At 45.5% G+C, this 22,088-nt stretch overlaps 1 protein-coding gene across 1 annotated transcript in view; it reads right to left on the bottom strand.

Annotated features, from left to right (window-relative positions):
- Positions 1 to 1,850: 1,850 nt before the first annotated feature.
- Positions 1,851 to 22,088, bottom strand: part of LOC147897282 (inositol polyphosphate multikinase alpha-like) — a 46,359-nt gene continuing 26,121 nt past the window's right edge. Inside the window, exons 5-7 of the mRNA XM_087380358.1 lie at positions 3,138 to 3,195; positions 2,798 to 3,000; positions 1,851 to 2,633 (exon numbers count right to left, since the gene is read on the bottom strand). Coding sequence (XP_087236484.1) covers positions 2,414 to 2,633; positions 2,798 to 3,000; positions 3,138 to 3,195 — 481 coding nt within the window. The 3' untranslated portion in view covers positions 1,851 to 2,413. The remainder of the gene's footprint in view (positions 2,634 to 2,797; positions 3,001 to 3,137; positions 3,196 to 22,088) is intronic.

The following is a 22,088-nucleotide window of genomic DNA, read 5'->3' as shown; positions in this document are numbered from 1 at the left end:
TTTAGAGGTGCTCATACCATGCACATGCTACACAATTGTGGGCCTCCTTCTCTTCGGTTGCCTCATGTAACTAGGGACTTTCTTGCTCTTATGGCACTTTTGTCATGTGGAGGCTCATCTCCTTGTGATTGACATTCTATTAGGCTTCAAGAAGACTATGCAAGGTGGCCTATGAGTCATGAATTGTGAGAGCAAAATTTTCTGCACACATAAATCCAAACACATGGAGATATTTAATCTAATGCATGGATACTACATTTCACAATTTAATTTTTAACACCTATATGATGTTTCAATTTTTAATAGATACACGAGATACAAATGCACAACCATGATGCAACATTGTCAACATGCCATAATAGATACAATATGTGCACGGTATGATGTAGGATAATGCATGATACACTAGAACATGAAATGATGCAACTTGGTGTGATGCATGAAAACGTGAAATGATGCATTATACACTAGAATATGAAATGATGCAACTCGATATGATTCGATAGGTATGATGACTCATACATGAAGTTTTATGCAATCCTCTATAGTCAACACTATGGTACTCATGAGGCAAAAACATTATGGTACTCATGAGTTGACATTAATCCTCTGTAGCCAACATTATAGTACTCATGAGGCAAAACATGGATTTTATCATCATTACAAATGTATGCACAAATTTTTCTTGTATTATTTAGTTTGGCATTGTAGAGAAAAACTAAGTTGTCCTCATCAATGTCTTTATCTTTGAGATACCTTTTGAACCATTTGCTTCTTCATTTCTCTCTAGTGAAGGGCACTATTGTACTACTACATGTAGAGTTGGTATGATGAATTCAAGGGGAACTACTGCTTTAAGGATGTATACCAAATTGGAAAGGTGTAAATACTCAAGAAATGTGAATGTGGCTTGGTATGCCTATAATGTTATGTTTAGCTTTTATGCTCAGTGAGAATGCTTTAACATTGTAGAGTACCTTGTTAGTGGATTTTGTCTGTTCATTACCTTGAGGGTAGTAGGCCATGCTTCATATTTGTAGGACCATAAAGCTTGCCAAGAGCCTTCAAACCACTCCATTGATGAAACATGTGCCCTGACAAGCTTTCTACTAGACACCCATATCTTTTGATCACATTTTCATACAAGAATCTAATTTTTCTTAATACCTTTTCCTTTGTCCACATGGCGAAATAATCAATGCCCAAAATGATGTATCAAGCCTAAGTATCTTTTGTAGTAGGGTTAATAGGTCCCACAAAGTCAATGCTTCATTTTTCAAATAGGCTCTGTGCAACTACTCTTGTTAGGGAGTTGAAATTTTGGCATTGGGATTTAAAATTTCACAATATATTTTTTTGCATATTCTGTGTGCGCTTTCCTTTCTTAGTGTTAGCTATCAATATCTTTTCTTGATGTGAGCAGCAAACCAGATTTCGAGAGGGCATATAATAACAAACTCCATCACAAAGCAAGGTCCAAGAACAAACATGGATGCAGGAGAGCCAGCACTGTCAACAATACTGCCACAGAAGTCTATTATTTCAGATCATTAAATACCACACCCAACAAATGCAAAAAAGTCAGAAATATTCACTAGTTTGGCATTGGAGAGAAATCGGAGACAAATAATTTCGACCATCCAGATAAATTTGCAAAAAGCAAAGAAAGATTCCGATGCTTAACACTAACATGGCAGAACAGAAAATGGAAGAAATGTGCATGCAACAAGGCATTAAAAGAAAGAGAGAAAAATGCAACGCAGGCCATCACATGTCTATAAGAGAGTCAGCCGAAACTCACAGAATCGATGGAAGCTGAAAGAAAACTGTCCAGCAACTACAAACCTCACATGATAGTCGGAAAGAGGGACTCGTACAATTAAAAGATAAGCTACTCCTACCAAGCACAGGCCAACATGCAATGTCGGGATGTTGGCTACAAGGAGAGGCGGTGGGTCTATCTCCAGATCCCAAAGAAACAATTCAACCACATTGGGAGAAGTGTCTGAAGCTCTCATATTGAAGATTTCGACCCTTTCCAATCAAACTAATTATCAACAATGTGGCCATGGTGGTGCAGTTACAAGTACTCCTTGACCGCCAGTTATTCTTTCAACCCTTTGGCAAACTGTAGTTTTCCTTTAAGCCTTTTGGCAAACAGTAGTGGCAAGCTACTGATATAGAAATACTATCTTCGGAAGAAGGGGCTATTGCAACCCCATCCCACCTCATTCTCACACACATTCACAGCAAAGAACATGAACTGTAACATTGTCGTAGAAAATGAATTTGATGCTCTCCTGAGAAAGGGAGAAGAAAATGTAGAATTTCAAAAAGTAACTCAGAATTTAGACCCATATCTAGCACAAAAAAGATATCATTTTTGTGCAATTCTCAGCTATATGATTACTACTTAAGATGCATCCACTATTTCACAAAGAATGTCAATCAATGAGTCTAGAGCTTGAAGGAAGTTGTCATCACGGCTTCCTTGCCCAGTGAGAACATGAGCAAAGTCCACAAGTTTCAAGGAGGCACGTACGTTTCCTCCACAGCCAGGTACCATGGATTTGCCTTCATATATAAATAAAACAGAGCTAGAGTAGAAGTGGTAACAAGTCTGTCTCTCAAACCTGAAATTGTCGAAAATAAAAACATTTTCATCACTACATAAACATGAAGAAAATGAAGAAAGAAACAATAATAATAAAGTTTGCATGTAGATAGGCACAAAAGAAGGGAAGATGCGCAGTATAAATGAAACAGACAAGACAACAACAAGAACTAGACTGCTCACCAGCTTCTAAGTTCATTTAGCTGATGGATTATACCTTCAGAACCACCATATACAGCAAACGCAAAAGCCAAGTTAGGATGCATATCATCCATTGGATTGGATGATACAAACCGCTTCAACACAAGCCTAACCATATCAGGGTTTAGCATCCTGCACCAAAGCCGACCTGGCTTCCAAGTATTGTTTGTTGCAGCATCATAAGCCTGCAAGATTCCAATTTATTACCCATCCACCTTTTGGAAATTCATATTCTAGCCTGGACATAAACTGAATTTGGTTCCGTAGTTGTGCCTCAAAACAGGTATGGCAATAATCACCACTCAATTTGATGAAGACAAACCTGTAAACCAGACACTTTAAAACCTAAAGTCTTGGAAGTGGTCTCTTCATCCTTTTCCCTGCAGGTGCAAGACCATGGAATCCCATCAGCGTGTTGTTTATCTTATGTTAAAGATGATGATGCAACTCCATTAAGACAAAAGGTGCACCACACTTGTGGGTCTCAATATACTCTGGTGGGCGAATGTGAGGTCAAGCAAGCTGCCATATGTGCTCATCCAACAAAACCAAAGAAGATCGCTTCCCACAGGTCATATGCTCCCAGGAGCAAGCTTAGTCCACATAAAACTAATCAAAATAGAGGCCTGCAAGAGGAATAAGAGTCTGGGAAAAAAGAAGAGGGGGGGGGGGGGGGGGGGGAGAGGCTTAAGAGATAGAATTTTGTGGTTATCTCATTATATGCTCCAAATGCTACAGCAGACAGAAAGAGAATATGGGAATCACTGGATATTGCAGAAGGCAATTGTTTTGCCTTAGGGGATTTCAATATGGTGAAAAGAAAGAGAGAACAGATGGATGGAAAAGGGTATAGTAATAAGAGGCTCTGAACTTGAGGCTTAGGAGAACTGGGACAAGGCAGTAGCCGATATCATCTGCTCTTCCTCAGCAGACGGGCAGCATTAGTCCCCCAGACAGCATACAGAGGTTCTGACATTTTGGTGGACAGTTGACCGATCATCCCACTGCTGGGGATCTCCCCCCTTTCCCCGTTACATATGGATAGTCGTGTGTGTACTCTCTCGCAGAGACATTCTCTATTGATATTCTCATCTTAGACATCAGCCTTGGGTGTGGATGTAGTGGCCACAGCCCTTAGCTTTTGTATCTGGTTTTTCTTCAATCTCCTAGACCTTTCGGTCTTTCAAAGATGTTAGTTCTCTCTCTCTCTCTCTCTCTCTCTCCCCCCTCCCCCCCCCCCCCCCCCTCCCCCCGGTTGGGTGACCCCTACTGATTAATTTTTGGCATGAAGCCACTCCACTGTCCTCTTCGTATTGCGTTGAAGATGATGGCCTTTACAATGGACATTTCATTATCCTACCCTTTCTAGAGAAAAGGACATTCTATTATTGCTTGAAAAACCAACCATACAAATCAGCAATCCGAGAGGCGCTGATCATGGGAAATAAGTGAAAAAAACAGCCTATTTCCAGAGAACCTAGCTCACTGCCTAGGGAATCTCTAGAATAGGGGCTAACAGCCAGGGTACTATACATCCAGTGAAACCTTGCTCCATAAATACTTGCAGGCCAAGCCTTGCAAAAACGCTCCCACATTTCAACGGTCGTCCTAGATCCTACCGTTCCATGCTCCGAAATGGCATGCAAGGTGTAGATGATATCCTGCCAGATAGAGACAAGAGTTGCCGCTGGCAGGATTTGGTGACCTCCCATCACCAAGCTGCATCGGACGACTCAGATGTTCCAACCAATGATGCTGGACACCATCTCCCAAACATTGTACTTTGGAGGATGCTGTCAAGAAGGGGGAGTCGCATCCTGTACCTCGATCCAAAAGATGCTCTATCCATGGATCCCGTATCTTGGGGTGACCATGTCGATGGAGAAGGTGTGGCCTCCCTCTGTCAACTAGCTACCATTCGCCAAGTAAATGCTCCAAAATTTTCTTCCCAAAGTGTTTGTCTAGGTTCAAGTTCTTAAAGCATGCTCAAGTGGTTAGTTTTCCTCAATGAATCAGTCTTTTTTTTTTTTTTTCAAAAAAGAGACTTCTATTAAGAAAGAAACTCGCTAGAGCAAGCTCTGAGTGAAAATACAACATCATAATAAAACCCCCTCAAAGTCTTATTTTGGCTCAGCCAAGCTCAGAAATTAGTTCGGATCTGATCTTTCTCGAATCTTGAGCATACTATGGCTTCAAAGCATGCCAGTCAGCCACCCAACGGCCCAGCCAAAAGGATCCCCTAGGGCCATACAATGATCTTGATGAAGATTTTGTGAGAGCCTGAGGTATGAGCTTATGTGAACACCTTGTCTCATACAAAAAATCAAGATGTTGTGCATTCAGCTGCACTCAGAGTTCTCTTGCATATCAAAGATCACCCTTCCTTTGAGAAGGCAAAGAAGGGAGGATCAAAAAAGAAGAGCACGGTACCAGGAGGACCATGAAACAAGTCTACCAAGTCACCAAGATCAGAAAAGGAGTCTCAGCCATAGAAGCCAAGGGGTGAACCAACGCCTTATAAAGGAAAGTCTAATTTCACTCCAAGATAGATCGAGACCTTCCGAAAGGAGGGAAAGTGTTTTGGATGCGGATCAGAAGGACACTTGGCATCCAACTGCCCCAAAAGATCGAAGAACTCAAAGGACAAAAAAAAGGCAAAAAAACCACCAAAGACTTTGGTGGGTGACGTACTAGGGAGAGTGGCCGATCCAAAGTGTCTCTCATGGGGCAAAGTAAGAGATCAGAACATGTTGATTTTCTTCCATATTGGAGTAACATATAACTTGACACCTAGCCATATGGTTAGGGATCAAGACGGAAGAGTTAGGGCAATCTCTTGATGCTCGGCAAATTTTACAGGCACAGTCAATACTTGTGACACCTCTCATTGGAAAACTTACGATCCATATTCAGGATTATGTGGATCACAAGAATTTTATGCTTTCACCTTTGGAACAATTCGATGCAGTTTTGGAGATGCTTGGTTATGCTTGGTTCTATAAAAAAGAAGTGCATCTCATGATGTCTGAAAAGACACTTGTTTTCAATCATAGAGGGAAAGAGAACATCGCATTGTTGCTAAAGCGATATGCGGTGTTTCCGTTGGAAAATTAATAAAGTCTTCAAATTTCATCTGACACGATTTATGTCAAAGAAAAAGAGAATGAACCGAAAGTTGAGCTGGATTCTCCACATAAAGGAAAATTTCAGTTCTTAGATGCTTTTAAAGATTGTTTTTCAGATTCGCTACTAGGAGAGTTACTCCAGAGCGGCCGGAGAACCATGTCATCGAGCTCATTCCAGGGAATGATGAGCCTCCTAATCAATCATGCTATCCAGTGAGTGCAGCCCAGACCGAGGAACCATGGCTCAGGTACACGATTTGCTCTCGAAAGGACTATCAGATCTAGTTCTTCTCCTTTTTTCTCACATGTGTTGTTGGTACAGGAGGAGGATGGGTCCCATCGTATGTGTGTTGAGTAGAGAGCTGTCAACAAGATGAATGTCAAGAACAGGTTTCTATAGAGCGGCCGAAGGAACATCCTAATCAGCCACCTTATCGGGTGAGTGCAGCCCAGACTAAGGAGATCATGGATCAAGTACGGGCTTTGCTCTCTCAAGGACTTATCCGACCTAGTTCTTCTCCTTTTTGCTCACGTGTGTTGTTGGTACAAAAGAAGGGCAGCTCTTATCGTATGCGTGTTGACCACAAAGCCCTCAACAAGATCACTGCTAAGAGCAGCTTTCTGATTCCACACATTGATGATGTGTTGGATCGATTAAAGGGAGCCATTATTTTTAGGAGGATTGACTTGAAGAGTGATATCATCAAATCAAGATCCATCCCCAAAGGACATCCATAATACAGCTTTTCGGAAGACTTTTGGGTTATATGAGTGCGTGATGTCCTTTGGTTAAATGAATGCTCCAGCTACTTTCAACACGATGATGGATGGGATTTTTGACCTCATAGACACTTTACTGGTACTTTCTTTGATGGCTTCCTTGGGAGCATAAAAGACACTGATCCATTGTCTTACAATAAGTCAGAGACAATAAGCTCTTTATCAATGGAAAGAACACCCATATCATTTCCAAAGATGGCATATGGATGGAGCCTACAAAGATCGAAGCCATTTAGGCATGGCCAGAGTTAAGAACTGTGCGTGAAGTGCGCAGCTTTTTAGGGCTTTGTTCCTACTACAGGAGGTTCATTAGACACTTTGCTGATATGGAACTTCCACACTCTCAAGGATATGTTAACCATGGAGCCAATTCTCATTGTTTTTTATTTGCACAGGCCCTTTGAAGTGGACTGTGACGCTTGTGGAGAGTGTGTTGGAGCTGCCCTTTATCAAAATGGACATGTGGTTGCCTACATGAGTAGGAGATTGTGAAATGCCGAGAGACATATGGGGATATATGAGAAAGAGATGTTGGCAGTAATTCATGCTCTTACTATCTGGAAACACTATATTTTGGGAGATGATTTTACAGTCAAGACAGATCACCAAAGCCTCAAGTATTTCTTTGACACGTCCCAGCACTCCTGAAACCTCTGATCTACAAACAAACACAAGAACACACACAACGTGAGAAACCGAGTAGGCTGCTCACCACCCAACCATGACATCTACGGGATATGATCCCGAATCAGGAGATGTCCCCTCCGAGCCACGAGCTGAGCTACTGGCACGAACTCCCAACCAGATCCTAACCAGCCTGGTGTCCCATACCACCAGGTGGCGCTGTGAAGCCTGGCATCTGCTACTGGGCCTTGGGCTACGCTAAGATGCAGGCGCGCGTCCACGACTCAATCCAAGATTAGACCTAGCACCTGGGAACGAAACTTGCTCCCATCGGCTCTCTGAGAATTGAACCCCTGGGCCCCTTTTATAGACTCGGGCCCCAAGCGCCAAAAATAGCGAAGACCTCAAACTGGTTCGTACCCTTGCCACTCAACCCGAGAATCAAGCCTACCTAGCTCTAAGCCTCCCCAGGCTACCTAAGCTAGTCTTGTGTACCTAGTACATGTCAGATACCAATCCGTGCACATGACATACTCCCCCTCCTCTAAGAACTCACTCCTGAGTTCGCTAAAAAACCCGGAAATGTTCTTTGGAGGTTTTGTAATGTCTCCCATGTTGCATCCTCCTCAACACGATCCTTCCACTTGATCTTGTATTCCGTGATAGATCGATTACGAATCTGACTGTCACGAAATTTAAGAATACACTCAGGTTCGTGTGAAATAAAAGTCAAAACTGTAACTTCTATTATCTCGTGAGGAGAAACAAGTTGATCATCCGCACCCAGGACTTCTTTCAGTCTACTGACATGAAAGACTGGATGGACTTTAACATCAGGAGGCAATTCTAGTCGATATGCAACTGATCCAATTCTTTTAATGACCTTGAACGGACCACAGTATCTGGGGGATAATTTCGGAACCAAACCAGTACTTAGGCTCTTGGATTCCTTGGGAATTCGCAAATATACCATCGTTCCTTTTGAGAACTCTCGAGGTGAACGATGTCTATTAGCATAAAATCTGTCCCGATCTTGGGCACTTCTAATAGACTCCTTGGCAAACTGCAACATTTCCTGCATGTCTTGCAAGAAGTTCTTTGCAGCATCATTTTGAATCCCTTTTAACCCAACCATAACTGGTGACTTAGGTTGAAACCCGTACATAAGCATAAAAGGACTGTAACCAGTACTCGAATGCTTTGCACTGTTGTAAGCAAATTCTATCATAGGTAGATAATCTTCCCATGAAGACTGTCTCTTAGATACATATGCCCAAAGCATGTCTTCAACCAATTGGTTAACCTTCTCTGTACTGCCCTCGGATTGTGCATGATCTGAGGAACTCATACTTAGAGTAGTTTCTAACTTCTCAAAAACAAGTGTCCAAAAGTTACTTGTAAACTTTGAGTCCCTGTCACTGACTATGTCAGATGGCAAACCATACAGCTTAAACAAGTGGTCCACAAACTCGTGAGCCAGCTGAACAGCTGAAATAGTTGTTCTAGTAGGTAAGAACCTAGCCATTTTTGTCAAACGGTCAACTATGACCCAAATGGAGTCATGACCCTTGCGCGTTCGAGGCAAACCAATAATAAAATCCATGGAAATACTTTCCCATTTATTACTTGGAATCTGTAATGGCTGTAATAAACCCGCGCTTCTAAGGCGTTCTGCCTTAGTAACCTGACAAACCCGGCAACCTACTACATAGTTCTCAATAAATGCACGCATCTTAGGCCAATAAAAGGTATGCTTCACAAGAGACAGAGTCCGATGTATACCCGGATGTCCAGCAGTAGGAGCATCATGACACTTCCAGAGAATCTTGGATCTAAGTTCCAGAACATCTGGGACACAAATCTTTCCATTCTGGAACAGCAAGCCGTTCCTAATCATCCACTGACCTCCTTGTACCGTAGGTGGCACAATCCCTGAGTCCTGGTCAACCATGGAGCTCCCATCCTGGACTCTCTGCCAATAAGAACTGAAATGACTATCAGTTGCGTATAGCCCTCTCAAGGATTGAAATAGGTCTGAGGATATTTCCGTAAATCACATAGCATTTACAAACTTGACTCGACTTAAGGCATCCGCCACACTATTCAACGAACCCTTACGATAACGTATTTCAAAATCAAAATCTTGCATTAATTCTGCCCATCTAGCTTTCCTTCCCCTCAATTCAGACCCATCACACACATACTTAATTGACTGATGATCAGTCGATACAAGAAACTTCGAACCATACAAGTAGTGTCTCCAAACCTTAAGGGCATACACTACAGCATAAAGTTCCTTTTCTAGTGTGGGCCAATGATATTGGGTGTCGTCTAGCTTCTTACTCTCGAAAGCTACAGGTCTGTCCTCTAGGGATAGAGCTGCCCCAATCGCATAATCACTCGCATCGGCCTCTAAAACATAAGGCCGGGTAGGATCCGGTAATGCAAGAACGGGTGCTTCCTTGATAGAAAACTTCAAGGTTTCAAAAGCCTTGTTCATTGCATCATTCCAAGAGATCGGCTGGGTAGACCTGCATCCACGACCTTTCAATATGTTTGTCAGGGGTGCCGTGATATGTCAATAATCACGCACAGACTTCCGTAGAAATACCGTAAATCCTAGAAAAGAACAAAGTTGTTTCACAGTCTGAGGGATAGGCCATTCTAAAACCTTCTGGATACGATCCAGATCAATGCTAATACCTTCAGAAGAAATCTTGTGTCCTAAATAAATGATCTCCTTCATAAAGAAGTCACATTTACTCATCTTGGCATAGAGCTTATGCTGTCTTAGAATAACTAAGACAATCCAGAGGTGTCCTATGTGATCCTCAAGCATTCGACTATATACCAAGATGTCATCTAAGAACACTACAACAAATTTGCCCAGAAAATCTCGGAACAAATCGTTCATCATCTGTTGGAAGGTGGCAGGAGCATTGGTCAAACCGAAACTCGTAATGACCATACCTAGTTCGGAATGCGATTCTATCTATGTGTTTAGCATAGATACAGATTTGGTGATAACCCGTACGCAAATCAATCTTAGTGAAATACTTCGCTCCGGCCAAACGGTCTATCGGATCATCGGAACGAGGTAGAGGGTATCGATTCTTAATTGTCACTTTATTCAATCGTTTATAATCTATACACATTCTCCATGTAGAATCTTTCTTCTTCCTTAAGAGGACAGGTGCTCCCCAAGGTGATTTACTTGGGCGATTATTGCCCATATTCAGGTAATCTTGTAGCTGTGTAGCTAACTCATCCTCCTCAAGCTGGCTCATCCCCTATAAGGTGGTACACTAATAGGTTGAGCCCCTGGGACTAAGTCTATGCGATGATCTACTGCCCGTTTTGGAGGTAAACCTTCCGGCAGTTAAGTAGGGAATACATCCTTAAAACTATCCAACAACATTCTCAATTCACGGTGTTCAAACACACTTAAATCATTCTTGTTATTTACAGAGACAACAAATGAAGAAAGCAGAATCAAAACACACTGATAGACATCATAATGAGAAGTGTTTAATATATTCCGAAGCTGCATCGCAGATACAATAGGTCCTTGAGAAGAGGGAATATTATCACACTAAATACAAAATTGGGTGTCCTTATCCACAAAAGAAAGGGTATGCTCCGTCCATCCAATCCGAATATTGTGGGTTTTAAACCACTCTATTCCGATTAACAAGTCCACATGCTCCAAGTGCATAACATAGCACGTAAGAGCCCTTGTGTATGCTTGAATCCGGATAGGAAGCGCTTCAATCTTGCGATCCCAAAACTACTTTCCGGCTGGAAGCTGCACCTCATAGGTGTGATCGCTAGGTATCGTGGACAGCCTCATCTTCTGCACAAATTTGTAATCAACAAAGTTGTGAGAGCTGCCCGGGTCAGAGAGAATGTGAACCCTTTGGTCCCTAACTTCTCCATAAACTCGAAAAAGATCATGGAAACCAAATAACGAAGTATTGAAAGTGCAATTACAAGAAAGTGGGCAGGTAATGACATTTACAGAAATACCTGTCATCGAAACTTGGTTCGCTCCCTTGGCTTTGGTACCTAGACCCGCCTGGAGCTTCGGTCCGAGTGCGTGCTTTTGATTCTTGCGCTTTGGACACTCATTCTTGGTGTGGCTCCGCTCCTCGCAGTGGAAGCAACATCCTTCCTTCTTAAGCTTCAATGTATGAAGAAAACGGGCTCGACCATTCTTTGCTTGAGTCAAGTGTTTCTTGGAGGCGTTGTCTATAGACTTCGTCTCCCCGGTACCAATCGTAGACTGAAAGAACTTCCGTTTGTTCTTTCCACTCGTGTCGGAAACTGTAGTTGCCTTTGCAACGGCCATGGTGTCATCATAAATACGCGCATAATTCATGGCCTCTTGCAACGTGGTACATTTATTGTTCTTGATCTGCAACTTGTAAGAATCTGGCAAACCATCCACAAAGAAACCTAACAAGGTCACTGGATCCATCCTTGTGGCCCTAGTCTGCAGATCTCGAAACCTTTGAAGATAAACTTCAAACAACAAGTTCAGCTTAGACATATCGAGGGCTTTAAGCTTGCCAGCGATATCATAGTCGTCCTCCTTCTTCAGAAACTCCTTCCTGAAGACCCCTTCGAAATCTATCCATGTAACCGGCTTAGGTTGGAGTTTCTTCCACCATAACAAAGCCTTTCCTGACATGAAGCCGGCTGCAAGCTGTATTTTCTTTTCATCTGGGTACGGGTGGAACTGGAAGTGTACCTGCCACTTGTGCAACCAAGTGTCAACAACCTCCTTAGTTCGAGACTGCTGATCTTCGGGAAAAGGGTCTGGAGTTATGTTCGGACCTAGCACAGAAGCCATGGCATCCACATGCGTGAGTGCCTGCACAGTGCTAGTCAGAAGGGTGAGAGTCGTCTGAATCCCTTGGAGTTGCTGTGTCAACCCCGTTTGATTCGCATTAATCTGCTCGAATTTTCCATCTAGAGCAGTGGTGAATTCACTGAAGGCTTTCTTCGTAATCAGATCGTCATAAAGACCCTGGTCTTCCTCAGCAGGGTAGTCCAAATCCTGATCTCCCATGGCAAACTCAGGATTTACAGAATCAGCCATGTCTGAAATCTGATCTGAAAAGAGTATAAAACTGAGAGAAATAACTGGGGGAATCGAAGCTGGAAGGAGAGTGGAGCAGAGAAAAACCGTCCCAAGAGAAGCTGACGAAAGAAGAGGAGCTGGCTGAAAAGAAGATGCTGGAGCTGTCGATAAGCTGGCGTAGGTGATCCCGTGGCCTCTCCTTGCTGGTTTCAGTGCAGGCTGCAGTGTACGGTAATCCCCCAGCAGGCTGTACGGAATCTGACGCAGGCTTGTACGGAAGCTGACGCAAGCTGTACGGTAGCCTGTCGCAGGCTGTACCGAATCTGACGCAGGCTGTACGATAGCCTGTCGCAGGCTATGGCCGTTCCTAGATGGCGCAATCCAGTAGATGTGCAAGGAGGTATTCTTGCGCACACTAGCTGAGGCTATGGCTGAGCTTGGGTCCCTGCCATACTATATAGGAGATGGTGCAGCTAATCTAGGAAGCTATGCTTCCCAGAAAAGCTCACCCTCCGAAACTTGGAGGGTGGTGCTTTTTCGAAAAAAGCAGCTCCTCCAACAAAGTGGCCGCACCCTGCTCCAGCCCCTGCCGCACCCTGCTCCAGCCTAGCCGAATTCCCTTCCAGCCATGGCACACCTCTCAGCCACTCGCACCTGCGTCACCTACCTCTACGCAGCCCAGACCAGCAAACGGAAACTCCTCGCCTGCCACTCAGCTCTTCTCACGCCTCTCCTCGCTTCATCTCCACTCTCTCCTAGCTACGCCTCAACCCTCTCTCACTTATCCCTTCAGCAATTCCGAAATCAAGACTCTCCTTCTCCTACCTTTTCCCTACATCCTGACCGCATCCGATAACCCATGAACCAACAAGATCTTGCAGCAACAAATTTCGAAATTAGGGCATACCTGGAGGAAGAAATCGTCCAAAATTTTCGCATCAGAAGTTCCTATCTCAGGAGTTGGCTCTGATACCAACTGACACGTCCCAGCACTCCTGAAACCTCTGATCTGCAAACAAACACAAGAACACACACAACGTGAGAAACTGAGCAGGCTGCTCACCACCCAACCATGACACCTACGGGATATGATCCCGAATCAGGAGATGTCCCCTCCGAGCCACAAGCTGAGCTACTGGCACGAACTCCCAACCAGATCCAAACCAGCCTGGTGTCCCATACCACCAAGTGGCACTGTGAAGCCTGGGATCTGCTACTGGGCCTTGGGCTACGCTAAGATGCAGGCGCGCGTCAATCCAGGATCAGACCTAGCACCTGGGAACGAAACTTGCTCCCATCGGCTCTCTGAGAATTGAACCCCTGGGCCCCTTTTATAGACTCGGGCCCCAAGCGCCAAAAATAGCGAAGACCTCAAACTGGTTCGTTCCCTTGCCACTCAACCCGAGAATCAAGCCTGCCTAGCTCTAAGCCTCCCCAAGCTACCTGAGCTAGTCTTGTGTACCTAGTACACGTCAGATACCAATCCGTGCACATGACATTCTTGACCCAAACCAAGCTCTCATAAAAGCATTGGAAATGGGAAATTTTTTGGTCCATATTCCATTTTCAGATTGTCCATACTCTAAGAGCACAGAGTAGAGTGGCAGATGCCCTTTCCAAAAAGCCCCAAGCAATTATAGAGACCTTGAAGAGATGAAAGAGCACTATTTACAAGACCCATACTCCACAAAGATCATGGAGAATATTCAGCAAGGTCAGTCCACCAGCCAGTATTCTCTCAAGGATGAATATCTCATGAAGTTGATCATCTGTGTGTAACCCGTGACATGCGGATGAAAGTAATGGAGGAATCTCATGCACCACCCCAGGCAGCTCATCGAGGTATCTTGACCATAACCCAAGCTATTGAAAGGTACTTCTTTTGGCCGAGTATGCGGAAGGACATCCGTAAGTTTGTGATGGAATGCCTTGCCTGCCAAAAAAACAAAAGACCCCATGGCTGTAAATGCCACATCTAGTGCCTCAAGCCCCATGGAAAAGCATAGCCATGTTTGATCTACCAATATCAAAGAATGGAAATAATGGGATCTGGACTATTATTGACAGATTCAGTAAGCAAGCTCGCTTTATTCTTGTCAAGAAGACCATCAAAGTGGATCACATGGCAAAGTTGTTTATGCCACAGATCTTCCAGCACCATGGGCTGCCTAAATCAATAGTAAGTGACTGAGACCCCCAGATGACCAATTTGTTTTGGAGAGCTTATTTGACAACATGGGAATGAATTTGGATTTTTCTTCTTCCCCCAGCTAGACGGTAAAAGTGAGATTGTGAATTCCAAGGTGGCAGATCTCTTGAAGTGCTATGTGTCCAAGCAAAAGCTAAGTGGGAAAAGTATCTTCCTTAGTGCAGTTAGTGTGCAATAACACCACTCACAATTCGACAAGAAAAGCCCCTTTGAAGTGATCTACGAGAAGGTCATTTTACTGCCCATCTTAGGACCAAGGATAAGATTTGCGGCTGGCCAGTATGTTCGAGACCTCGAGATAGCTTTTCTCAGGTTTTGACAGCTATAGAAATATCCAAAGAGAAGAAAAAAAGAAGGGAGATGAATCGCCAAGAAGGAGATTGGGTACTCCTCAAGTTTGAGAAAGCCAGACTCAGGAAGATGAACGAAAAAGAAAAGGTATATCCAAAGCTGTCTACCAGATATTACAGACCTTTCCGAATCAATGATCCAATAAATGAAGGTGCATACCAATAATGATCCACAACACCTTCCACGCGAGTCCTCTAAAGAAATATCAATGACCGGAACCCACGAAGCCCGTCCAAGACAGACCACCTAAAGTGGAAGAAATGGAGAAGATCCTCCAACTAGAATGAATTGTGTATCACATTGAGAAGAAAGGACCTAGAGAAGGTTACCCACAGATATCTTGTCAAGTTTAAGATCTATTCGGCGCTTGATGCCACTAGGTGGATGTTTTCTCTAAGTAGTACCCCCGATTTCTACAATTGTACCAAGAAGGTTTTCAATTGAGAGCAACTGATTGAAAGCCGAGGGGATGTCACAAATTTATACTTCTCCCAAGAAATAAAGAGAAATTTTTTATATCGACTTTGGTTAAAGAAAGTTGACTTTAGCCTAACTAGAACAAGTTTCGTTTTTCTTTGTGTTGCATTGGTTAAAGAACACTCTGGAGACACTCACAAGGGACTGGTATTAGTCCAAGAACTAGAATGCATGCATTTGGCTAACCTCTAAAAGTGTTGGATATTGTTTGCGCAAGGTGCAGGACTTTGGAGCGTGCTTTAACTCCCAACTTTAAGGGGGAAAGCACAAGACAAGTGGTGCCTCATTTAATGAAAGGGCTACTTGAGCTAAATGCATTAGAGGCATCTCACTTTATGGAAACTCCTACTTTTGAAAAAAACCCATGAGAGTGCTTGCTTTTGGAGAAAGCCCAGCTTTCTAGGAAAGTCATATATTGTAGGCAAGAAGGCAGGCTAGCTTTTGGAAAGCACATGCTTTCTAGTTGCCTAGCTTAGTTTATAAATTAAGGGCCTCTAAGCTCTCAGTTCATGTTGGGATTTTGTACTCAGGCTCTTCCTCCCTCCTGAGCTACCTTGTACGACAGAGTTCTATTGATAAAAAGAACCAGGGGGGGGGAGTGGGCGCAGCCCTTTATTTTTGCCCCTAGTGCTATTCTCTCCCTCTCTCTCTGTCTGTGTTTGGATTAGGAGGAGCCCCTCTTAGAAGGCCCAGCCCATTATCCTTTTTTTTTTTTTGCGCAAAAATTAGTGCTAGTTATATTACTTGAAAGCGAGAGTACAAGAGGACCTAAAAGCCAGCGGGCAGCAATCACAAAATGGATACAGCCCGAGGAGCCAAAATGCTAATTACAAGCCTCTCATGACATAATCATCGGAGAGTGGACAAACAGCCATGGTGGGGGGGCGTAATGCCACTGAAGACTCTGAGCAGAGTGCTGGAAGAACAACTCCCGGTGGTCTCAGTCGCGAAGGAAGCGCCGTCTCTTTTCCTTCCCTGCCCGGGACTCCCCCTGAATCTGATCCCACTGACCCTTAAGCATGTGAATGATCGTGCTCCAAATCTCTGGTAGGGTCTGGGTAGCAGAAGAAGCCTGATCTCCTACGGTCTGCGAGCATCTGGAAGTCCAGATATGCCAGCATGTAATGCTCCCTATGATCTCCCAAACTGGGTGCCGAGTCATCGCTCCTGCATCTGTCTCTGTCAGATGCCAAGGGAAGCTGTCCATGTATGCCCAGGTGGCCTGCGTGATGAAGAAGACGGGATCCTGCCTAGAGAACTCATAAGCCAAGTGATGTCCCATCTCAGTGCTGCACCAGCAAACGGCTCCCTAAGTGATCGGTCCTAGCTCGGGTGCAGCCCTCGCTAAGATCCCCATGACTCCCTTCCAAACTGTCTGCGCATGCGAGCAGCTCCAAAGGTAATGATTCAGGGACGACTCCTCCTGAAAACACATCTGGCAGTGCCCCTCTTGCCCCATCTGCCTCAGCCAGCTGCCAACTGGTAGCCCCTTGTGTGCCACCATCCAAAGAAAGTAAGAGATCTTCCTTGGCCGCCAGCTAGCCCAAAGAGTCTTCCAGAAAGTGCGAAGAAAGACCAGAGATATCCCCTGGGCATACCAACTATGTGCCTATGTGGGTAGCCTGCGCTGGAGAGCCCCAAGAGCACGCCTACCAGTACGTGCACTGTAAGAGAAGAAGGGGGTAGGGTACTCTGAGGTCTCCAATGGTGGCCAGTGCCACTCCCCTGGGTCCCACTCCACCTCTGTCAAGGAATGGCCCTCCCATATCCAAAGTCTCCAGTCCTGGTCCTGCATAATCAGGGGGTCTATATGCCACGTTTTCCCTTGCGGCCCTACGATGCGAAGGCGCTGCCAGGGAAGCTGGGGGTCGATCACGGCCTCTCTGCTCTGTAGGCGGCTATCATCGGCGACGGAGAAGAAGTGGATCAAGGAGTCCGAGAAAAGGCCTGCAACCACCAAAGGAATGCCCCGTGGAGTGAACTGTCCTAGCCACCTCTCATCTCCCGAGAAGAGCTGTCCAGTGACCATGGGAATCCTCCAACCTGCAGGAATGGCAGCATCGATCTCCGCTCGCCGAGCCTGGATCCCACGTGCCGTACCTACTGCTGCTACCAGCTCGCCTGGGCTCAGCTGGCTGTAGACGTCCCTCCAAACCCGGAGCGAGCGCGCGGGCCACGCGCCCAGAACGCCCAAGGGATATGGGATCTCTCTCCAAGCTGGCGACCTGTATCATCTGTCACCTGGCTTCTCCAGATCAGAGGCTGTCTGTCTATCTCCTCTCGGCAGCTAGGGGGAACCTGGGAGAGGCTATGTCGCAACTTCCTCCAGACCGAGACGAGGCTACGGAGGAAAACAGGGCTGAGTCAATGGGGCAGAAGTGAAGATCCACCGGATAGATGGCTGCCAATCACCCCCTCTCTGGGGGGTACACGCGCTGAGACCATGCTGAAGCAAGAGCTTCCACATCTGCCCTCCTGGGGTCAGACCGCGGATGACTAACTTGCCAAGTAGTGCCTGACTCTGCAGTTCTGGATCTATGATGCCAAGGCCGCCCTTTGTCTGGGGGAGAATGACCGTCTGCCAGGCGACCCGGGCTCTAGTGGTGCCGGAACCATCTGAACCAGACCAGAGGAAGTTCCGCACCAGTCTCCTCAACTGGGCTACACATGATCTCGAGAAACACTAGCAAGAGGCCACATACCAAGCAGTGGCAAGAAGGACCTGGTTGACCACAAGGGCCCTGCCTGCCAAGGATAGCCGAGCCGTGCTCCAGAAAGCTAGCTTCCGTCGTATGGAGGCTAGGACCAGCAAGAACTGCTGAGCCGGCATGATGTCCAGGCCTACCTGGAATCCCAGGTAACGTGTCGTCTGTCCTCTAGGGATCCAGCGAAACCCCAGGAAAATACCCCACTGTGAGCTGGCTCCCGAATCCATAAGAAAACCAACTGACTTATGCCAGTTGATTTTTGCCCCAGCGGCTAGGCAAAAAACCTCTAGGGACAGTCTCACTCGCTCCAGTGACTCGATATCATCCTGCACATATAGGGCTGTGTCGTCTGCATACTCGGAGTCCAGAAGTTCTGCATCGTCTCGAATAGGGAGACGCATCCCGCGAAGACCAGTGGTACGGGCTCGTAGGAAGTGGGTCATGGCCTCCGCAAAAAATAGGAAGAGGTAGGGCGCTAGCGGACAGCCCTGACGCACCGAGCACTCGAGGGTGAATCTCTCCCCCATCCTGCCGCTGATGATAACCCCACTGGAGGCCGACCTGTAGAGGCTAGCAATACCTCTGATCCACTAGTCCGGGAAACCGAACCGAGAGAGTGTACCTTCCAAGAAGGACCAGTCTACCCCCCAGCCCATTATCCTACCAGTATACACACATAATTTGCCTTCTTCTTGTCACCCCTATCCCTCCCTTTCCCCTCTCAATAGGCCCCGCACGCCCACACTCCACGCGTTCCCCCATCATGTCTCTCTCCCACCTCCCATTATCCAACCCCCCTTCACACCACATCCATACACACTTCACAGCCACAGGATCCCCTCAGATTCCTGGAAGCATGTTCTCCAAAAAATATAAAGACTCCACACACGAGAGGCAGAGTAGGATCGGCTCATTCACATCCTGACTCAGGAGATATCACGACTTCGGAAGGAGATGACAGCTGCAGTGACAGCTCCACACAGTGGACCAATAGTAGAGGTTGTTAAGGCACAGATAGACACCATTCAGTCAACCATTGCAACCATTGCAGAGACCTCCGGGTGGGTGGATGTGGCAAAACAGGAACCTACAAAGGCCACAGTTCAGCCACCACTTTGGAGCAGCAGTAAAAAGCCAGTAAGGCTCTCAACATCAAAGTACATGGGATACCTCTCACATCTACCACCCCCCTAGATGACACAATCCAATTTGTGACTTCCACCCTTGGGGTTTAGGTACATGGGATTGAGGGGGCCTTGCGTATTGGGAAAGACCCCAAATGCGAGCTTTACCTGCCCACCCAGAGGTCCACTCGACGAGGCTCTTACATCCTTCAGGTGGAAGAGAGACGAAACCTCCTACAACAGTGGGATATTGCTTGCCGCAAGGAGGGGAAGTAAGTAGTAGTCCGAGAGGGGCGACTTTTGATAGGTCCCCAACGGGGATCAGGTGGTCTATGAGACTTGAACCATTGAGACCCTGACTTGCACTGTTTGGAACGACAACAGTAATCCACGGAATTTCTAGGAATCATACACAGATCGGGACATAGCCTTTTAGGTTGGGACGATCTCTAACGAGAGACGAGATCCACACGCCATTCCTATGGGTCTAGATTTGACAACCTCCCCATGAGGATATTTTTATCACAGTCTGTTACTTTCCCCCCCAAGACTTCACATTTCGCCAGGATCTACGCGAGAAGTCTGAAAACTCGCCCTATGCAGCCCTTTACCAAGACATCATGGATTTTTTGAGCCAAGTCTCACCTCTGGATTACCGTAATGATTCTATTCTATTACCAAATGTTGACAAAGACGAGGCCAGGATGTCTCGAGTCTCTGCAGACAAGCGGACCCCAATCACACAAATTATGGACATGCCTTACTAGACATGGGCAGAGTAAATGATCTTGTCGTCTGTAATGGCCTGAGTCGTTGGCCCTCCTCGGGTGGGTGTTGGTCCTCCTCGGGTGGGTTCACCTGTTCTCCCCACGGAGAGGGGTCCAACGTAGTTGACTACCTCATGAGATCTCCTACCTTCAATTCACAGATTACTGATTTCTCTGTCTCACCACCACCTCCACGAGTAGATCATACTTATCTATTCTCTAGTATCTTCACACCACTGCCCACATCCCACACTACGCCAACAATCATACACCCTACCTATCACGACATACAAATTGCCCAAACACTCGAGCCCACATACTCCGCTCGCCTCACTAACTTGCTTAGAGACATAGATCACATACCGCTCTTAGAGGATTGGGCTTGCTTCATCACACAATCTTTCCATGAGACTGCCCTAAATACTTTCCCACACCCACTTGATCCACACACCCCCCACCTCTTGGTTCGGTACCCTGCAATAGCTGGGTACAACGATGAGTGTAAGGCTTTATGTCGACAAATCTGACTCGAAACCAAGCATCGTCTTTCGGGAGAGGCAGAGACAAGACGTGAGTACTGCCGCCGCCTGATTTGCCGGAAGTAGGCTTTCATCCACTGAAACGAAGAGGAGTTACTAAACATCTTGTTTAGTAACAACTCTAAAGACTTTTGGCATAGGTTCCTCAGAGAGTCCCATCCCCTATCACAAACACCACTGCCTAGCACTCCTACGCACGCACACTTATCGATGTCCCTAACCATGTTAAGAGACCACGCTTAACATCATGTGATTACATGTACATAGCGCTAACACATATAGAGTGCTATAAAGGAAATGGTTAGATGCCCTAACCCTAATCCTAACCCTAAATGGGTTTGTCTATATTCTACATTTTCAACTGAATCTAGTGTACGGTTAGTCATTTGTGGTGTGCTCTCTAGCTGTGCCCTCTCTCCTCATCTCCACTCTTCTCCTCTCCCCTTTTCATATTTTGGCATGGTATCAGAGCATGGTTGTACCTTCCGCTGAGGCGCCATCTTTGTGAGTGTGAGAGAGTGATCGAGAGATCGAGAGATTGAGTGTATTGTTGTCACCAAGGAAAGTGGCAAGCTTGTGCTCTAATACGCTGACACCTTGACTCAGCTCCCACAGTCAAAGCACAATTTGCAGCACCCTAGAGTGAAACGCACTTGTAAAAGGAATTCGTTTGGAAGCTGGGAACCCAAAACAGCAAGCTGCAAACTCACCGATTGGGCTGGGAAACAAATTGCAGTAGAGAGAGAGAGTGGGAGAAGAAGTGAGAGAGAGAGAGAACACCACACTAGGGGCCAAGCCCCCCCCCCCTCCCCCCGCCCCTCCCCCCAGTCTTTCTTGCAATAGAAATATGTACAAGGTGGCTCACAAGGGGGCAAGAGTTTGAGTACAAAATCTCAACATGAACTTGGAGCTTAGAGACCCTTAATTTATAGACTAGTCCAAGCAACTAGAAAGCATGTGCTTTCCAAAGCTAGCCTGTTTTCTTGTTGAGAATAGGCGGCTTTTCCCAAAAATCTGGGTGTTCTCCAAAAGCAAGCACTTTCATGGGTTTTCTTCAAAAGTAGGCGCTTTCTCCATGAAGTGAGGCGCCTTTAATGCTTTAGCTCAAGTGGGCCCTTCATCAAATGAGGCACCACTTATCTTGTGCTTTTCCCCTTACAAGTGGGGGAGTTAAGCGCTCTCCAAGTCCTACAACTTGCACAAGCAATATCCAACACTTTAACCGATTAGAGATTAGCCAAATGCATGCATTCTGGTTCTTGGACTAATCCTAGTCCCTTGTGGGCGTCCCCAACCAAATTCAGCTTTCTTAGACCAAATTTAATGTAAGATATTTCTCTTTATCTCTTGGAAGATTGTATACAATTCGTGACACGTATATATCCAATCATACAAATTCAGATTTTGTTCTTCTAAAGTCCAAAATTCTACAATGAAAATAAAAGAGAAAACGAAAGAGAAGAAAAATGAGCTAACAAAAATTTAG

Source organism: Dipteris shenzhenensis, chromosome 10 (assembly GCF_047967505.1).
Source record: "Dipteris shenzhenensis isolate YYH24624 ecotype China chromosome 10, Dip_SZ_1.0, whole genome shotgun sequence".
NCBI lineage: Eukaryota > Viridiplantae > Streptophyta > Polypodiopsida > Gleicheniales > Dipteridaceae > Dipteris > Dipteris shenzhenensis.
This window is presented reverse-complemented; position numbering and strand designations above follow the sequence as displayed.